General features: G+C 40.5%; 1 protein-coding gene across 1 annotated transcript in view; it reads left to right on the plus strand.

Annotated features, from left to right (window-relative positions):
- The window catches only part of LOC148356192 (protein-methionine sulfoxide oxidase mical3b-like), a 43,455-nt gene that overhangs the window by 20,772 nt on the left and 1,644 nt on the right, over nt 1-21,039 (plus strand). The window contains 11 exon segments of the mRNA XM_088348105.1: nt 2,302-2,389; nt 2,464-2,593; nt 4,643-4,797; nt 7,895-8,275; nt 12,153-12,220; nt 15,226-15,303; nt 16,729-16,779; nt 16,841-17,101; nt 19,481-19,589; nt 20,778-20,874; nt 20,947-21,020. Coding sequence (XP_088204231.1) covers nt 2,302-2,389; nt 2,464-2,593; nt 4,643-4,797; nt 7,895-8,275; nt 12,153-12,220; nt 15,226-15,303; nt 16,729-16,779; nt 16,841-17,101; nt 19,481-19,589; nt 20,778-20,874; nt 20,947-21,020 — 1,492 coding nt within the window.

A 21,039-nucleotide genomic window follows, 5' to 3' on the forward strand; every position in this document is an offset into this window, starting at 1 on the left:
TCAAAGCTTTAATAATATAACTTTCATCCCAAACCGTGCCTGTGAAGGGTAGCAAAACGCTACTAGCAACACACTCGCAACACAGCAAACGTATCCGTTGAAAAAAACATACCGTACATGTAGAAATCACGGTAACGCGTCCTCATCTTCCTCCTTATGACTGACGTCATCAAAGCAGCCTTCCTTCAGTATGGGAAACAGACTTTGTCATGTAGACGTCGTCCCACGCTCCCTTACTCAAAAACACGCTAGCATCATGTTCGCTAAGTGAAGTTTACGTGCAGTAGCTCTGTTTCCTACTTTATCGGACTGCTCGATTGCGTTTAGCTTGAAAGCTGCGTCATGTGCCTTTTTTTTTAGCAATTTGCATGATGAGGATATGTCTACGCTAATTTAATTTGTGCACAAGCTAAGAAGTTGTTATATTCCACCGGTCTAAATCTTACCTTTTGTACTCGAGCGCCGCTGGCGGCCGTTAGAAAAATGACATAAATTGGCCGCATCACTGAATAAGCCGCAGGGTTGAACGTTTGGGGAAAAAGTAGCGGCTTATAGTCCGGAATTTACGGTACATTGAAATCGTATAACTGACCTATTTATCTTCCACTATTCTTGTTCATCAATTAACTAAAAAACAATTGTGAACAACATGTGGAAAGGCCTGTAACCATCCATGACATCAACTTTTTACCACAAGAATTAACCAGAATCACCCATTCTTCATCAACTATAAACTACAATCGAAAAACAAGTGCTATGGACAGCTAGCATACCAGTCATCAATGATATCTTGTTGCAGAAAATATCAAAACTTGAAATAACAGCAACAAATCAGAAGGCACGCTTCTTTAAAATGTTCGCCAACAGTAAATGGTTTTCTGTGCTTTGCTATGCAGTGAGCAATGTGATAACTTGCTTCAGTGGTGGCGTTTTTAACAGTGACAAAGGTTTTCTGGGTCTGTGTGTTTGCCGTACCTGGACACGGCGAGTTTTAACCTGTCCGCCATGTTGGACTCATCCTTGAATTCATGTTCATGTTTCGTCTTGTAATGACGAGTAACACTTGATGTGCGAGGTACACCTCTCTCGAGGCACAATGCACAAACAGCGCGGTCATTTTTTTTGCACAAAGCCCCACTCATCTGTCCACACTGGCTGGAAAGAACGAGATTTTTTCGGTGAAGGAGCGGTCATGATTCGTTCATTTATCGCGCGCCGGTGACACACACAAACGAAGCAGAGCAGGAGGGATGCTACCATAAAGCCTCTAAATAACACGGCACTGAAAATGTCTACATTTCAGGTAAAAATGCGCATTTTTAAAAAATAATCATTATTATTTTGCTGTGCGCTCGCGTGCCACTGGTTTACCCCTCGCGTGTCATAGGTTGCCGACTCCTGCTATATATTATAAAATGAACCCTATGTCTCTTCAGAGGGGGCGCCTGTCCACAGTAATCAAGCTATTTTTTGTGTGCACCCTAAAAATATACCGTAAATTAACAGACCCATTTATCGTGTTGGGAGCGTGTTGCTAGCGTGTTGCTACTATTAACTGCCCTGTCACAGGCACCATTTGGGATGAAAGTTATATTATTATTATTAAAGCTTTGAAAACTCTCTCGGTGTCTTTCTTTGTAAATATGTGTAACCCATGTATAATATGTATTTGCAACTGTATATTTTTGTAATGTATTTATTTGTATTTATTTTAGACACTTATTCTGATATGTTTTGCACGGGCGAATAAAAACGAAGGGGTGGAACAAACGCGGGGTGACGGTAAGTGGGGTGAGGGTGAGACCTGTTTGTGGACGCGGCGGACAATAGTGGATATATATTTTTCCCACCCTTACCTTTGGAAATATACACTTTTTTCCTTGGATTACTTTCAACGGGACCCGGACTCTGCCGGTCTGCATCAAACCTTAAGTACCGGTATCATTTTCCGTTCAATTTGCCGGCTGTGATTTTTGGTCTGTGTACGGTACTTTAAAGAAGGACATTTAGTTTCAATCGCGGGACTTGAAGTCGGGTTTGGGTTAATTTTGTGTTTGTGTTACATTTTTAATGTGGGCGCATGCGGTTTATATACAGGTGTGGCTTGTGTAAGTACAAAATCGGTTTCCTCTTAAAATGTGGTGGGTGCGGCTTATAATCAGGTGCGCTCTATAGTCCGGAATTTACGGTAAGCTGAACTGGACAGTAGACGTTTTTCTTTACATTACAAATTCGAAATAGTGTTGCAGTTACTTTTAATGATGATTATTAATATTAAGATGTTGCCCGTGACCTGTTCAGGTGTCGTTGCTGTCGTCTGCAGACTCTCAAGTCTCAAAAGCGGACTCCAAGACCTCCACGGCGACAGAGTATTGCCGTCGTGTATCGGGTGAGCCTATTACGCGACTCCTGACCCCCAAAAAATCATGGAATTAAAACCCATTCTGCGACACCCCTTTCCAGTTTTTTCAGTTACTCGGGAGCGAATCGAGTTGGAGGACGACAAAGCGGGTCAAATTGAGGCAGAGGAGATCTCCGAGGAGATCTTGACGTGCTTCAACCTGAGCACGGACAAAGACGACAGGACCTCGAGGTGAGCGATCAGTTCCACCGAGGTGGGCTGTACAGGTCCCTCAAAACGAGCCCAGAGACGGTTTCTTCCCCAGGGCTATCACCACCCTAAACAAGCACGCAATACTGTGAAGTTGAATATCTTGCGACTTCTATCTACCCTGGTCATATCTCTCGAGAGGGGTGACCTACAGCAGGACAAACACATACCAAAAAAAAAAAAAAAAAAAAAAATTCTTTAAAAAAAAAGCTAAAAGACAAAGAGCCATAATAGCAAGATATTTGAGGAATCCGCACCATATATTTTACATTTTATTTCACTGTGTAATGTTTGATGTTTTGATGAAATCTATGAATTGATAATAATACCAAAGCCCATGTCCCATATCAATATAATACACCACTCCAAATCTATCTGTCTTCTGGAGTTACTTACGAGTAATGAGGCTCATTCTGACTGTCATTTTGGTCTGAAATAGTGACTTCAAAACGAGGTGCGAGCAAAGTTCTTGTGTAAAAATGTCACCAAATACTGCAATTGGGGATACCAAAGTATCCAAGGGGCTTGTAGGCAATAGAATAAAACTGTCTGATTTGGTGTTGGGGTCAAACGCTTTAAAAATTCTGCTCATTTCTTTCATTAACTATTTTCACTTTCCACAATACACTCACCACCTTTTCAAAAACTATTGACTGTTGTTTGAATACATCTGACTGTGTTGTTTCCAATCCAATCAATGTCATTTTGAACGAATTAGTAATTAATTGCTAAATCTATGAACTAACTATCTATCTATCCATCTATCTACCCTGGTCATATCCCTCGAGAGGGGTGACTGACAGCAAGACAAACACATACAAAAACAAAGAAAAGAAAATAGGGAAACAACACCCACAAACATTTTTGGACCATGGCCAACCCAAACATCCAAACAAGTTAAGCCCCTCGGCAGCAGATGCTTTCGTCCCTCCGGATGAAACGGGACAAAGAAAGCGGCCGTGTCACTCGGGCCATCAGGGCGACACAACACACTGTTCTCTTCAACAGCAGGGCCCGACAGCTTTCGCTGGTTTACCCCTACCGCATCATACAGGTGCCCTGCCCATCCCTTAGAACGCGTCCAAACATCCCACTATCCTTTCACAACACCTCTCCACTCATTCCTATCACCAACAAGAGCTCTTGCGACTTAATTGGGAATTATGTTAGAAAACTACTTTTCATTGCATCACTAATACAATGCATTATTTTTTTTTCGTTCCACAATTTTTAGATTAATAATAATAATAATAATAATAATAATTTCCTTGTATTGTCATTCTGTGTAACAATGTACACAGAACGAAATGTCGATTGCACCTGACCCGTTGTAGCGAGCCGATGCAGCCGCAGCCAACAGAGGGCGCTGCCGACCACTTTTAAGCCAGCCTATTAGCTGTACATTGTTATTCTTTTTGCCTATTTATCCTGACAGTTCATTTTCTTTAAAGTCTTGAAGTACCATGCCTAATCTCGTTGCATAAAATGTTTCACCGTGTTGATCTATCTATCTATCTAACTATCTATCTAGACATCTATCTTTCTCTCTCTTGCTCGCTATTTCTATCTATCATCTATCTATCATCTATCCATCTATCTCTATCTATCATCTATCATCAATCCTCTATCTATCTCTCATCTATCTCTCATCTATCTATCTCTATTTATCTCTATCATCTATATCTATCCTCCATCTATCTCTATCATCTATATCATCCATCTATCTCTATCATCTATATCTATCATCTATCTATCTCTATTTATCTCTATCTCTATCTATCTCTATCTCTATCTCTATTTATCTCTATCTATCTCTATCATCTATATCTATCTCTATCTATCTATATCTATCATCTATATCTATCTATCTATAATAGCAGTTATATTCTATTGTATTTTGTTTTTGTTATTATTTTGTTTTAACTGTGAATGAATGAATGAATGAATGGATGCTCCAAAGGGAGTTTCCTTGGTCTTTGACGATGACTACATTGATTCTGAATCCGCATCTATCACGCAAACGCTGTTCAGTTCCGAATCTGAGGCGGAGGGACGGAATTCGGCCCCGCAGATATCCGAAGTGGCGTGGAAAGAGGAGCTACAGCGCCACCTGCTGCTGATGGATTGCGGCGAAGATGAGAATGAAGAGGAAAACGAGGCAGTCAGTGAAGAAGAATCCAGTGACGGTAAGCGAACCCTAAATTTCAGATTTTTATTTGTGAGGACTCGGGAGGAGAGGTGATTTATGATAGCGAATGAAAGCCTGTCTTTTGTCACCATACTTAAACAAGATTGTATAAACATTTTCATCTTTTCAATTTTTGTGTCCGTAAAGGTTACTTTAAGGTACAATTTTCCATCCTTGAAGGATTTCTTAAAATGTTGACGGAACACTTTTGGAGCCGTATGTTTTTTTTGACGGGTTAAACATTAGTCCGTCAACCACTGCAGCAGTACGTCTTTATTGACCAATTATCATACAGAATGCCTTTATTTTTTTTCAATTGAGATCGATCTACTCCAAACAAACTTGTTCTCTCATCCAACTCTTCGATTTTATCAAACTTTATAAAGGGTTTGTCGCTTTAATGGGTAAAATAAACAACTAATGCGTAAGACACGGTCTCTGGTTTGCCCCGCCTCAGTATGTGTCATTTCTTGCCTGTGATTAGACGGTTGTCACTGTATTGTATTGTATTTATTTTATTCAGCCAGTATAAACCATAAACATGATATATACAAGAAATCATTTGACACGCGAGCTCTCAATAATGATGAGAAAATAATAGATGTAAAAAAATAAAAAGAATAGAGTAAAAAATATATTATAGTGTATAATACAAGATGATTAAATAGAATAGTTTAAAAAGAACATATGCAAATAACAAAACTAGAGTAGGTCGGAGGAACGTCGTTGGCATAATAATACTATACATAATAATCATTTCTCGTTGAACATAGAATAGAATATACCTTTATTGTCATTGTTACAAAATGGGTTAACATATTGTGACAACGAAATTGGGCATGACACTCCAGTTTTACACATTCACAGTGAGGTATGAGCCAAGAAGATAAAGGACCAGAGAAGATAAGGTTATAAAACAAGGGGGATAAGGCTATAGTTATAATTTACATGGTATTTACATGCGAATAGCGGAAGGATAAAAACTCTCTTTAAGATGTGTAGTCTTGCTCCTAATGGAGCGAAGACGGCGACCTGATGGCAGGTCATCAAAGTACCTGTGAGTAGGGTGACTGGGATCGTCCATTATTTTCAGTGTCCGTTTTCTCGTACGTTCAATGTAGATACTCTGCAGGGACGGAAGGCCAGTACCTATTATTTCCTCTGCCGTCCTCACCACTGATTGACGTGACCAAACCAAACTGTGATTAACCTAGTTAAAACGGATTCAATGATAGTACAATAAAAATTGACTAGAATGAGTTGACGAAGGAATTAGAGCCTTTGTCTGGCTGACTTTAGAATATCAGTAGCATTGACAGTCCATGTGAGGTCAGCTGACAAGTAAGTACCCAGAAACTTGAATAAATGGTCCAGTTTGACCTCACTACCATTAATTGACAGTGGCACATGCGGAGGTGGCTTAGTACGGAAATCTGTTATCATCTCCTTAGTTTTACCTACATTCAATATCAGATTACTCTCATGACACCAGGTGGAAAGTGCATCAATTTCTGCTCGGTATTCAGTTTTGTCTCCTTTTGAAATAAAGCCGGAAACCGTGATGTTGTCTGCATATTTAGCGAATAGTGAATGGTCATTATTGGGTTGACAGTCATGAGTAAATAGGGAATACAAAGTTGGAGACAATGGACAGCCCTGAGGCGTACCAGTGTTGAGGACAATAGAACATAGAATATTTCTCAGCAATGCACATGTGAGAGAAATCCATTGTGGGAAGTTGCTGCCACCTTGTGGGTGTTTTGGCAAACTAAACTGACTATATTTCATAGAAATCAAGGGTTATATTCAAAGCCTGTCCTCTATTCTTCAGGGAACCGTTTAATTTTTCTCTTTAAGCCAAACAGTCGCGGAGTTGCAGTAATTTCATTCGCGCTTGTCAAACGGGCGCCCCCATGTTATTAAGAGGACTAAGAATCTAGCGCGACACTTTAAGAGAGAGAGGCAGCGAGACCAAGAAGAATAATGACGGGTGGTTAATAGCCAGAGACAGGACGGAAAGATAGATAGATAGATAGATAGATAGATACTTTATTCATCCCCGTAGGGAAATTCACACTTCCAGCAGTATCCTTGTGTCGAAAAATAAAATTATAAAATAAAAGATATACCAGTAGAATACAAAAATACCCAATCTAACGTGTTGAAGGATTTTATACATTTTACTATAAAGGATTTTATACGATTAAGTTACATTTATCGAGTGCAGTGAAGATTTTCACTGACTGGGCTACAGGTCACGCTGATCCGAATGCCAAATGTTTTGTTTGGTTCTGTTCAAAACAGAAATCTGACGCAGAACGGCAGGCATTGTTTGGAGAAGTTGTTTTGATAAGTGCTCTGCTGTTATGAGTTTTTCAGACATCGGGATGGTAGGGCCACGTGGGGGCCTTCATTGGCACGCCCATGGGAGGAGCCGGCACACCGGCTTGTGGAAAAAACGTGGGCAGAGGAAGAAAGGCAGAAGATCGAGAGAGAAGGCTTGACAGAGACTCGAACGACACAAATTCGGCTAATTCGGCCATATATTCGATGGAGTTCAGTTAGCCAAATTATTTAAGAAATTAAATCTGCCCCCGTGTGGAAATGCCGGTCTCTTGTCCATCTTTTCCTTCAAGAAACGAGCGCGCATTGTTAGGAGAATGTAGGTTGTGTTTGGTTAATGGAGTCAGATAACTAATTCGAGAAAAAAATGATAAAAGGTACATTTTAATATTTAATTCCTAGCAGTGTTGATATAGAGTATTTAAATAGTGCTACGGAAAATACACACTGTGATAAAAATAGGATAATATGCAAATGTGGGGGTGGGGTTTTAATGTGGGCTTTTACTCCCTCGGGTGGAGTTAAAGAGCCTCATGGCATGAGGAAGAAATGATCTCCTCGGTCTGTCCGTGGAACAAGACTGTGACAGCAGTAGTTGCATTGCAAGAGTGTAGTGCAGGACCTGGTTTTTTATTTTTAGTTTAGTACCCGCACATCGTTTTAGTATACAACTTCGTAATCACGTATTGATTTTCAAATATCCCGTCCCCGACCCGAACATAATGATTGATTCCTACCTCTGCTCTCAACAGACACAAGTGAAGTGACATGGTCCGAGACCCCGCCCTTCGGAGACACCCCCTCCACCGCCTCCTTCATCACCAAGGTGGACTCCGCCTCCTCTCTCTGGTCCCTCTCCCGTTACGAGAAGGACTCTCCACCAGCTGAGCCGGTTCTCAAGGAAACATCTGCTTTGGAAGGACCAAGTCCATATTTGGACAGCTTCTCCCGAAAGAAGCTCCTCCCACAGGAAGAGAAGTGCAGAGAGCGGTGTGAGGCAGAAGAAGGAAGGGGGCTGCGCCTTCATATTAAAGCTCCGCCTTTCTGTCAAGTGGAAGGAGGCGGGGCCAGGGCCATGTGGAAAGCTGTGTTTTCCAGAAATAAGGACAAGAGGAAAGACTTTGGGAGACAAGGTAGGACGTCATTACTCAATTTCTTACGAACGGCTGACGATGATGTCAAGGGTGCCGTATTTGCAGGGTTCGAACAGGTGCTTGAAATCCTTGAATTTTAGAGTTGTGTTTTCACGATCAGGAAAATGCTTGAATTTTGTGCTGGAAAATTCTTGAAATTGTTCCCATTACCATGTTTCTTGGCAGCCTTACTACTCGCACCCAAGGGCACAGCTCTATTTAGAAAACCGGCTCTTTTGGCTCAGCTCACTGAAAAGCAGCAGCCAAACTGTTCCTCAGATTCATTTTTTTAAATGATGTTTTATCAATAATAATAAAACATTATGTACCAGATTATTTCGCAATTTCATATGTTTTGCAGGGGATTTCTGTAAAAACACATGAAATATAAACTAAAATCTATCTATCTATCTACCCTGGTCATATCTCTCAAGAGGGGTGACCGACAACAAGACAAACACATACAAAAACAAAGAAAATTAAAAAAAAGGGAAAAAGTAGCAAAAAACACACACAAAATTTTAGGACTATGGCCAACCCAAATACCCAAACAAGTGAAGCACCTCGGCGATTAAAGTGGAAGGAGCGAGGGGACTGGGGATCCTCTCCTCTCTATCTCTACTCCCTAAGAGACAGCAAGGCAAAGAAAGGGGGGCGGGAGACCGAAAGGTCCCGCAAACCCTAGTTATAGGGTCACTAAATGTGAGAGGATGTGGAGGTAAAGCGACTGAGTGGAAGAAAGAGGAGGATGATGACTAAAAGGAAGGTTGATGTGTTAGCCTTGAGTGAAACAAAGATAAACTAAAATATTGACAAATAATACACAAAAAATGTAAAGTACAAATATTTTTTAGCTTTTTACACACTGCACAGATTGAAAGTCAAACAAAACCCTTGAAAAAGCACAAAACATTCGCATAAAAATTCAATATATGAACTTTTTAAGTGCAATAAATGATAAAATGCCCAAAAAATAGCGACTTACCATTCGATTTTAACCGATTTAGTCACAGATCCTCTGAAAGACATGCAAAAAGATATGATTTGAAATAAGTAAAATAAAAAGCAAAAGATCAGCAGTCTAATATTAAAAGATCGAATACACTCTGCAATTTTTTGCTTTTTATACAGGTACTGTACTACTTTAATTTTTGTCCTCTGTATTCACGAGCCCTTTCCGTGTTTGTAAGCCAGTGTGGCGTATTTTTGAAGCAGAATGGCAGAATTCGTGTCAGTTTATAGCAGCCTGTTGACATAAAGAGATCACAGATAGGAACAGCTGAAAATAGCACAAAGTATGTGCCAGCAGCGAGATATGGACTTTATTTTAGTCATCAAAGTCAAGAAAAGTTATTTTCTTAGAAGGTACTGGATAAATGGCCTCGTAAGTGCTAGAATTTGGCCACGAAAAATGTGAACGAACCCTGGATGCCCCTGCTGACCACCAGAGGCCAAATTATGTTTTCCTTTGTGCATGCGCAGATAAAATAATACATACCAAAATAGTCATTCGTCTCACCTGTGGTCCAGGAATGGGTATGCGTCACCCTAAAATATATGCAGAGACAGAGATATGGTAAAAAGGGAACGTCCTTTATTGCATCCGTTCAGCCAAGGTTGGCCCCTTTCAGAATTTTCTCGGAGTAACGCGAGGATTTCGAGTGGCGAGAAACTCTAGCGGTCGTTCGGGACGCCGCAGTTACTTTTGGAACTTTTGTTTTGATATATTGTATTTTCCGCACTATAAGGCGCACCTAAAAGTCTTAATTTTTTTCAAAAGCTGACCATGCGGCTTATAGTACAGTGCGCCTTATATATGGCTCAATCTTAAATTCGCAAGGTCTCGCAACTTACGCAACAGCCGCTGACTTGATTTTCCCCCGAAGGTGGAGTAGTCCGCGGTGTATGCCGGGATTTATATACCGGCGTTTCATTGGCTAACCAATGTGTCAATCATCATTTGAATCGATCGCTATTGGCTAAAGTTATTCGGAGCCTCGGATTGGCTAAAGGGCCCAAACAAACCCTGCAATTGGCCGAAAAAGATGACTCTGAATAGCAAGCTTGCTAATGTACGCCATAAAGAAACATGTTTCATTAGTCTGTATTTGTAAATATTTGACTCTCCTGGATTTACTTCACTCACGGTTGTAAGAAGACCATGATTGCGTATCATTATTGAACGTGAGAACTTAGGTGAGCTATGCGGCTTTATAGTTTCCCGGTATCTTGTTTTAGAATGATCTTGATGTTGCTGTGATGAGTTGAGTGAATTCAACTCAATTCCAAGTGTTTATTGTCATATGCACAGTAAAGTTGCGAGCGAAAAAGAAAATAGAAACTAAGGAATGGTTGGCATTTCTTGAATCCCAAGACTTTAACCTTCTGAATGATGGAACGATGCATTTGAGTGACATCGTACAGATACTGTTTCCGTATATGTCTGAGACAGGTATTTGCTTCTTTGCAAGCTTTGGGAATGTTAAGGGGGTAATCAGTTGGACTGAATCATCTGACTGTTTTGTCCACGTTCCCATTGTAGCGCCTTATAATCCGGTGCGCCTTATGTATGTCAAATATAGGACCAAAAACTATTTTTTGGGGGTGCGCCCTATAACCCGGTGTGCCTTATAGTGCGGAAAATACGGTAATACTGTCCGGGATAGTGTTACGTCACCTTTTTCAAGGCCCAATTTTTTCATGAAGAAAGTGTCCAGATTCATCGTTCTCTGAAAATGTTCCAAATTCGTTCTCAGTCCCAATTTGTTCCTCAATCATGGGTGTCAAACAACAAACGGTTCAGGCCCGCCAAGGGTTTTGACAACGCGAGGAGAAGTGCGAGACAAAAATGAGCTGCACTTTGAAATATGGCCACTTGATGTTGTCAAAGCCTGGCCAGGACACTCACTAAACAACTGCACCTACATTAATTTCTCTTTGTTTCTTACTTTTATTCTTTGTTTTTCTCTGACTCTCTTTCCTACTCTTTCTTTCTTTCTCTCTCACTTTACCTCACTCTCTCTCTCTCCCACTTTTTTTCTCTTCCATATTTTTTCCTCCTTTTTTTCTCTTTGTCTCTCTTTTTAATCCCTCTTTTGGTCTCCTTTGTCTTTCTCTTTGTTTCTTTCTCTCTTTATTTTTCTCTCTCCTTCTGTTTTTTCTCTCTCTCTCTCTCTCTTTTTTTAATTCTCTCAGTCTCTCTTATTTCTTCTCCCTTTTGCTGTCCCTCACTATAACTCTCGTTATTTTCTCTCTCTCTTTTTCTCTTTGCATTTCTTCTTCAAAAACTTTCAACAATAGGTTAAAAAAAACACAAATGTAAAAAAGTGAAAATTAACGGAAAAATATATGAAAGTTTTAAATTGTATGAAGCACTGAAAGTCGGGGAAAAAAGTGAAAAATGAACTGAAAAGTAATCAAAAGGTTCTAAAAGTAGTCAAACCCTAAAAGTGGAAAAATTACAGAAAAGTACCAAAACTGAATTGTAAAAAAACTAAAAATTTTCCTTGAAAGTATAGATAAGAATTAGAAGTACAGGAAATGTACAAAAAGTAGTCAAAATTACTAGAATGCCTGGGTATGTACGGCCCCTTCTCAAGGTTTCTTCATTTTTCTTGTCCTTAGGTTTTGAGTTTTTCCTTGCCCTCACGTTGGTTTCAGATCAGGGGATGGTGTCATAATAGTCTCTAGAGCCCTTTTGAGACTTCTTGACTTGGAAAAAAGCAAACATACTGGACAATGGTGATTCAAAATTGGGAAATTTCCTTGAACACATGAGATAATGTTATGATGTTACCACAACTGCCATTATCTTTGTGGTCGAAATGTAACGGTCTTGAAATTGTCTCCCAAGGAGAGCCACGTGACGGTGCCCAAGCGTCGGAGGACCACGAAACAAGCTGGTCAACCGCACAGCATCGATGCTCACTAGAGCCCAAAAACAACGTAAGGCTCACCGAAACCAAACATTATTCATAGATCCGACGGAGAGCGCTGAAGATCCCACGTGGGGAGTCTCTGGCCCCGCCCATGGGAGGAGCCGGGGCGCCGGCTTGCGGAGAAAGGCGCGAGCAGTGGAAGAACTTGAGGAGATCGGGATAGGAAAAAGATCGCGAGGGACAATCGAGAGAAAAGGCTCGACGAAGAGCGACACTAATTCGGCTAATTCACTTAGTTAAATACTTTAAGAAAATAAATTTGCCCCCGTGTGAAAATGTTGGCTAACAATCTAGCGCGACACTTTGAGAGGGAGGCAGCGAGACCAAGAAGAATAATGACGGGTGGTTAATAGCCAGAGACAGGACGGATAGATAGATAGATAGATACTTTATTCATCCCGTAGGGAAATTCACACTTCCAGCAGTATCCTTGTGTTGAAAAATAAAATTATAAAATAAAAGATACCCAATCTAACGTGTTGAAGGATTTTATACATTTTACTATAAAGGATTTTATACGATTAAATACAAGTTACATTTATCAAATGCAGTGAAGATTTTCACTGACTGGGCTACAGGTCACGCTGATCCGAATGCGGAATGTTTTGTTTGGTTCTGTTCAAAACAGAAATCTGACGCAGAACGGCAGGCATTGTTTGGAGAAGTTGTTTTGATAAGCGCTCTGCTGTTATGAGTTTTTCAAACATCGGGACGCTCTTCTCCGAGATGGTGGGGCCACGTGGGGGCTTTGATTGGCACGCCCATGGGAGGAGCCGGCACACACCTTGCGGAAAAACCGTGGGCAGAGGAAAAAAGGCAGAAGATCGAGAGAGGAGGCTTGACAGAGACTCGAGCGACACTAATTCGGCTAATTCGGCCATATATACGATGGAGTTCAGTTAGCCAAATTATTTAAGAAATTAAATCCGCCCCGTGTGGAAATGCCGGTCTCTTGTCCATCTTTTTCCAAAAAGAAACGAGCATGCATTGTTAGGAGAATGTAGGTTGTGTTTGGTTAATCGAGTCAGATAACTCATTCGAACAGTTTAGTAAACGATACGGTTGAATATTTATTTCCTAACAGCGCTAAGCCACGTCCGCTATAGTTACTCTATCCTCGTATCCCACGTGGAGCAAATAGGGCGGCTAAAACGACAGCGAGCGACTCCTTAGTTACTATTCCTGATAGCATCAAATGCTATAAAGAAGGCAATGTTTTCTTTCCAGATCACTTTCTAAGTGACAGAACGAATCCATTCAGGAATTTGTGTCCAGGTTTTTATTTCATGGTAATATACTAAATTAACATTGCAGGGAGGAGATACTGTTGTGGATTAACTGTAAGTTATTTTGGAGAGGACGTCGTTGGGCGTCGCCCCAAAATATACGCAGAGACAGAGATATGGCGAAAAGGGAACGTCCTTTATTGCATCCGTTCAGCAACATTTATTTCAAGCCATGTTCAAAGTTAGTTCAAGAAACGCTGGGCTTTATACTGTCCTGGATAACATCTTGTGACTTATCTCCTGACTCCCGCCAGATGTCTTCACACAATGGGCTCCTGTCAGTTCGAAGGTTGCTGACTTACAGTTAATCCTCAACACTACACATCATGCCTTGAGGCTGAAAGGGTGCTGTGTTATAACCAATGTTCCCTGTAAATTTCCTTACGGGTCTGAGCGTTCACACAAAGTCGGTGAGTAACGCTCGAAACAACAGTGAGCAACAGCAATCCCAAGTGTGGCAAGATAATTAATGATCAAACATGTCCAAAACTTGACATCAAGTTACATTTTGCTGGGTTTCCGGCAATGCAAAATTATTTTTCTCTTTTGAATGAATTGACTCATGTACTATTGCAAAGGTTGTACGGCCTACAAATGTCGTTCGTTTTTACAATTTTTTCCACAAGATTTCCATTTTTTTAAATTTCCTGATATATTTTGTCGCATAATATTAGCATTTTTGGGGGCTTATTTACTCGGCTACACGATACACAACTGTACTTAATCACATTTTTGAGTGGAAGTACAATGTTGGCAACAAGATTCACTCGATATCATTGGAAATTATTTGAATGCAACACAAACTTTTTCTTTTTTCCGTGTTTTTTTTTCTCCTTTTTTAAAATTGCTTTAAAAAAAGTCTCATTGTGTTTATTTTTTCCTAGCGGTTACTTTTTTTCTTTTTGTTCTCTATTTACTTTTTTCCTACGTTTCTTTCTTTTCTTTTTTCTGACTTTTTTTCTAAATTTTTCCTTCTTTTTTTCTCTTCCTTTTGTTTCTTTTTTTCTCAGCTTTTCACTACTTTTTCATTTTGGTATTTTTTTCTTCTTTGTTCTATTCCCCTCTTCCTTTAAGTCATTTTGTGCATAATTTTACATCATATTTGGTCATGTTGGGATGAAAGAAGCAAAAACAACCCGAAGAGCCGTTTAGGACCCGAAAGAGCCGGTTCCTTTTAGTGAGCCGAGCCGAAGAAGCCGTTTCTCTACTAACTTTACTCAACTTCGTTCTACTTCGACATTGACTTCAAAATACCGCATTTAGAACACAGCGTCAGAGGAACCCGTGTATTTTGACCTTCATGCAATGTAACTTTGACTTAAGTCGCTTCTTAATTAGCAATTTGAAGCCCTGATTTTTGTGCGCTGGCTAGATTTTCTTGTGCGAGCAGTGTGCAATTGCGCACGCGCGCAGCTTAGAGGGGACACTGGTTATAACCAGCCCAACAGCAGCGTCAATTTTAATAAAATAGAAATAAATAACGTTGATCCTGTTCCCATCGATCCTTTGTATGTTGAGTTGAGCAAGAGGGCATGAGCATGCCTTTATCCATTTCGAACACTTCTCCAAATGAGTTTTTGACTGAGAAAAGGGACGAAGCTCACCCCTACTAAGACACTACCAGACACATTTTCGATACAAAACACTCTACTTACAAATGTTTCAGGTTACAAAGCTACTCCCAGAATTAAATCCATGTGTAAGATGTGTGCTTGTGTATTGGTAGCTGCGTTTGGAGACCATCGACATCACGGCTTCGTTGGAGAGACTATACCTCAAAGAGCCGGACACTGCTGCCAATCAGGTAGGAGACTTCAAAATAGCTTTGAAAGCTTTTTGGGAATGTAGATGTTCTAGCATTTGTATCTCGTGTTCGGAAGGAAATGGCTTCAGGACAGGGGTCCTGAACCTGTGGCTTTGCTTGCACCTCGTTTTGAAGTCATTATTTTGGACCAAAATGACAGTCAGAATGAGCCTCATTACTCGTAGGTAGCTCCAGGAGGCAGATAAATTTGAGTGGTATATTTATATTGATAAGGCATTATTGGCATTATTACCAATTCATAGATTAGATCGAATCATCAAACATCACACAGTGAAATAAAATGTAAAATATATGGTGCGGATCTCTCAAATATCTTCTGTTGCCTACAAGCCCGTTGGATACTTTGGTATCCCCAATTGCAATATTTGGTGACATTTATCCAGAAGATCTTTGCTCGCACCTCGTTTTGAAGTCATTATTTTGGACCAAAATGACAGTCATAATGAGCCTCATTCCTCATAAGTAACTCCAGGAGGCAGATAGATTCGGAGTGGTATATTTATATTCATACAGGAGATGGGCTTTGGCATTATTATCAATTCAAAGATTTGATCGAATTATTAAACATCACACAGTGGAATAAAATGTAAATTATATGGTGCGGATCCCTCAAATATCTTCTGTTGCCTACAAGCCCCTTGGATACTTTGGTATCCCCAATTGCAATATTTGGTGACATTTATCCATAAGAACTTTGCTTGCACCTCGTTTTGAAGTCATTATTTTGGACCAAAAGGACAGTCATAATGAGCCTCATTCCTCGTAAGTAACTCCAGGAGGCAGATAGATTCGGAGTGGTATATTTATATTCATACAGGAGATGGGCTTTGGCATTATTATCAATTCAAAGATTTGATCGAATTATTAAACATCACACAGTGGAATAAAATGTAAATTATATGGTGCGGATCCCTCAAATATCTTCTGTTGCCTACAAGCCCCTTGGATACTTTGGTATCCCCAATTGCAATATTTGGTGACATTTATCCATAAGAACTTTGCTTGCACCTCGTTTTGAAGTCATTATTTTGGACCAAAAGGACAGTCATAATGAGCCTCATCACTCGTAAGTAACTCCAGGAGGCAGATAGAATTGGGGTGGTTTATTTATATTGATACGGGACATAGGCTTTGGTATTATTATCAATTCATAGATTTCATCGAATCATCAAACATCACACAGTGAAATAAAATATAAAATATATGGTGCAGATCTCTCAAATATCTTCTGTTGCCTACAAGCTCCTTGGATACTTTGGTATCCCCAATTGCAATATTTGGTGACATTTATACATAAGAACTTTGCTTGCACCTCGTTTTAAAGTCATTATCAATAAAATGTATATGGTGCGGATCTCTCAAATATCTTGCTATTATGGCTCTTTGTCTTTGTTTGTCTTTTAGCCTGCGTATGTCCCTCACGCTCTGGCCTTCAAGCGAGCATTTCCCATCAAGGTAGAAGCGCACTTTGGTCATCACCTTGTCTTCGTTACCGAAACTCCAAAATTCTCCTCAGTTTCTGCGCCAACAATTTCCGAAGCGAAGTCCTCCCAAGGACTCGGACGGCGGCTCGTCCTGCGCCACCGAGGTGGTCGGCCTCCTGGTCCAGCCCCGAGAGCCGTCCGGCCTCAGCGTGCCGGAAAGCTTATTCCGCACGGAGGCGCCCTCTTCTGGAAAGGGACGTCGGGGCGAGCGTCCGGAATCGAGGAAGCCGTATCGGAAGAGCGTTCGACGAAGGGCCAAGCGGCGGGAACTCAAGAGGCTGCACCAAGCACAGGTAAGTCCAGCGACTGATTATGGAAACGGACTTTTTTTCCGTTGCTGTTGAAACGTGTACAAAGTAAGGATACAAAAAGAATTATTCTACATCTCTTATTTTATTATTTTGTTTTTCAACACGAGGATACTGCTGGAGGTGTGAATTTCCCTACAGGGTTGAATAAAATATCCATCTATCTATCTAGACATCTATCTAGACATTGAGACATCTAGATATCTATCTATCTAGACATTGAGACATCTAGATATCTATTTAGACATCTATCTATCTAGACATCTATCTAGAATTCTAGACATCTATTTATCTAGACATTTATCGAGACATCTATTTATCTAGACATCCATCTATCTAGACATCTACCTAGACATCGATCTAGACATCTATCTAGAAATCCATCCATCGATCTAGACATCGATCTAACTAGACTATCTATCTAGACATCTATCTATACATCTAGACATCTATCTATACATCTAGACATCTATCTATCCATTTATCTAACTAGACTATGTATCTAGACAACTATCTAGACATCTATTTAGACATCTATCTAGATATCTATCGAGACAGCTAGACATCTCTCTAGATAGCTATCGAGACAGCTAGACATCTAGACATTTATCTATCTAGACATCTATCTATACATCTAGACATCTATCTATCCATTTATCTAACTAGACTATGTATCTAGACAACTATCTAGACATCTATCTAGATATCTATCGAGACAGCTAGACATCTCTCTAGATAGCTATCGAGACAGCTAGACATCTAGACATTTATCTATCTAGACATCTATCTATCTAGACATCTATCTAGATAGCTATCGAGACAGCTAGACATCTATCTATCTAGACATCTATCTAGACATTTATCCATCTATGTATCTATCTAGACATCTATCTATACATCTAGACATCTATCTAGACATCTATCTATCCATTTATCTAACTAGACTATATATCTAGACAACTATCTAGACATGAAATGAAAATGAAATGATCTGCATTTATATAGCGCTTTTCAAGTCAAGACTTCCCAAAGCGCTTTACAGTGTGCTTCACATTTCCCAATAGCGGCCGTGCAGCCATGTAAGGCGCTAACCTGCTTATTGGGGGTATTAGGGGTTCAGTGTCTTACCCAAGGACACTTTGACATGTAACACGTAGGAGCCGGGATTCGAACTGCGATCTCTTGATCCCAAGACGAGCGCTCTACCTCCTGAGCCATTGCCGCCCACATCTATTTAGACATCTATCTAGACATCTATCGAGACATCTATCGAGACAGCTAGACAGCTATCTATATAGACATCTATCGAGACAGCTAGACATCTAGACAGCTATCTATATAGACATCTATCTAGATATCTATCTATCTAGACATCTTTCTATCCATCTATCTAGACATCTATCTATCTAGACATTTATCCATCCATGTATCTATCTAGACATCTATCTATCTATGAGGCCAGTAAACAGACAAAAACAACAAAAAAAGACCATTGGCAACGAATATTGCGCAGCTTTCGGATGAGGTGGCTCACCACAAAGAGCGCTATCTAGAGAAACTGAGGATAGCATTAGCGATGCTAGTTACCACCCATAGGGTCTTCCTCCTGACAAATTCACACATCTAACCGAATCCTGACTTCAGTCCACACCATCTGTACCACGATTGTAAATGGAGTATCCCCATACACCAGTGCTGATCTGAAATCTTGTCAAAATCTGGATGCTTATCAGTTCTTCGTAGCTTGTGGGCTTTGTTAAACTGCAGAACTGGCGTGGAAACAACTTAAGCACCTTGTAGGGCGTGAGCATGTTGAAAATTACTACTTACAAAACGTCTCCGCCCAGGTGGCCGACGACTTTTTCAGGATAAAAAAAAAAAAAGAAAGATTTTTTTACAAATCAAACGTTTACTTTATTCCGATTTCGAAATCCTCGTTCGGTTTGGAAATTTCGGTTGGTTTGGCAATTTGCGTACTCGGCAGCCAATCAGAAGCCCGCATCGAATAACTTCCTGCTTCCGGACTTTCCCAAGCCTTATAAGGTCGTGCATTTGCATATCCTTTTCCAAAGTAGACGCACAGAGAACACAAGAAAAATGGAGAAGTGCTTAGGAATCAAGCCAAAAAAAAATGTTCAAAAGAAGCTGACAAAATTGATGACGCTCCAAAACGTAAACGTACATTAAAAGCATGGTGGAAAGAGGAGTTCAGGTGGCTTGTAGCAAACATTGCATGAATGAAGATGAGTCAATACAGGTACATACTGATGGCAACCCACGAGTTACGCCACTGTTTTATAGTAGACATTTTAGCCATGCCATCCGGGTCCAAGATGAACGCTCAATGAAATTGCTTTGTGTCAGCTGATCCAGAGACAACTGCAGCTCGTGGAGGAGGAACAGCGACGCCTGGAGGCCAGAGGAGTTTTGCTCGAGAGAAGTCTTCGAGGAGAACAACGAGTTATCCAAGATGGTATTTAGCGTTAAAAACACAAGTGAAACTAGCTCACGTTTTCACGACGGTTAAGAATGTAAACATATTGAGTTACATGTGGATTTGGGTCACATGACTACGCAGATCTTCATATTTGACATGTTAACCGGCATTTAGTAGATTTTGGATCTCACTTAAGCTGAAGGTGCCTGACTTCTGCATTTTGGAACACACGTTTAAGAGGAAGTTTATTGGATATTTTAAACTTTTTTAACAAATAAAAAGGGAAAAAGTTGGAGTGCAAAATGATTCAGGCCCATTGAGTTATTACTTTGTAGCGCCACCTTTTGCTGCGATGACAGCTGCAAGTCGCTCGGGGTATGTGTCAGTTTTGCACATGGAGAAACAGATATTTTGGCCCATTCCTCCTTGCAAAACAGCTCGAGCTCAGTGAGGTTGGATGGAAAGCGTTTGTGAAAAGCAGTTTTCAGTTCTTTCCACAGATTCTTAATTGGATTGAGGTCTGGACTTTGACTTGGCCATTCTAACAACTTGATTTGTTTTTTGGTGAACCATTCCATTGTAGATTTTCCTTTGTTTTGGATCATTGTCTTGTTGGAAGACAGATCTCTGTCCCAGTCGCAGGTCTTTTGCGGACTTCATCAGGTTTTCTTCCAGAATTTGGCTCCATCCATCTTCCCATCAATTTGAACCCAAACCATGATGCTGCCACCACCATGTTTGACAGTGGGGATGGTGTGTTCAGGGTGATGAGCTGTGCTGCTTTCACGCCAAACATAACGTCTCGCATTGTTGCCAAAAAGTTCGATTTTGGTCTTCTTCTTCTTCCACATGTTTGGTGTGTCTCCCACGGGGCTTGTCGCAAACTTTAAACAACACTTTTTAGAGAGAGAGAGAGATACAAGTACAGTGTCTTTGTTCAAGGCACCTTTCTTTGACAACATCAAGTTGACATATTTCAACATGCAGCTTGTTTTTCTCTTGCGCTTCTCAGAGTGTTGTCTCGCAGGCCGGATTCAATCCCTCAGTGGGCCTGATCTGGCCCGCGGGCCGCTATTTGACCCATGTGCATTAGACGGAGAAAAACAATTGCAAGGGGGTAGAAATAATGAGTTAATGATTAAAAAAAAAAAAAAAACACAGAAAGGAAATCAAACTAAAGGGCTTAAAAAAAATGGATGTTGTTTGTTTGTTTGTTTGTAGCAGAGCACGTCAATGATCAAAGAAGCCCCATGCATCTTTGGTTCCAGTTGGTCCAGCAGAAGAACGTCCTGGTCCGATACGAGTCAGAACTCACCATATTGTACGTGATCCTCAATTCCAACCACTTGAGAGACCAGCAGCTCTTTTGATCCGTAAACCTTTGTGTCCTCAGCGCCAGAGAACTTCAGCTAGAAGACCAACAAAGCGGACTCCAGCAGGAACTTCGTGATAGGATGACGCTTGATGGTAAGCCGTCACGATTTAT

The sequence above is a fragment of the Urocampus carinirostris genome, chromosome 11 (genome assembly GCF_059441175.1).
Source record: "Urocampus carinirostris isolate Australia breed hairy pipefish chromosome 11, RoL_Ucar_1.0, whole genome shotgun sequence".
Classification (NCBI taxonomy): Eukaryota; Metazoa; Chordata; class Actinopteri; order Syngnathiformes; family Syngnathidae; genus Urocampus; species Urocampus carinirostris.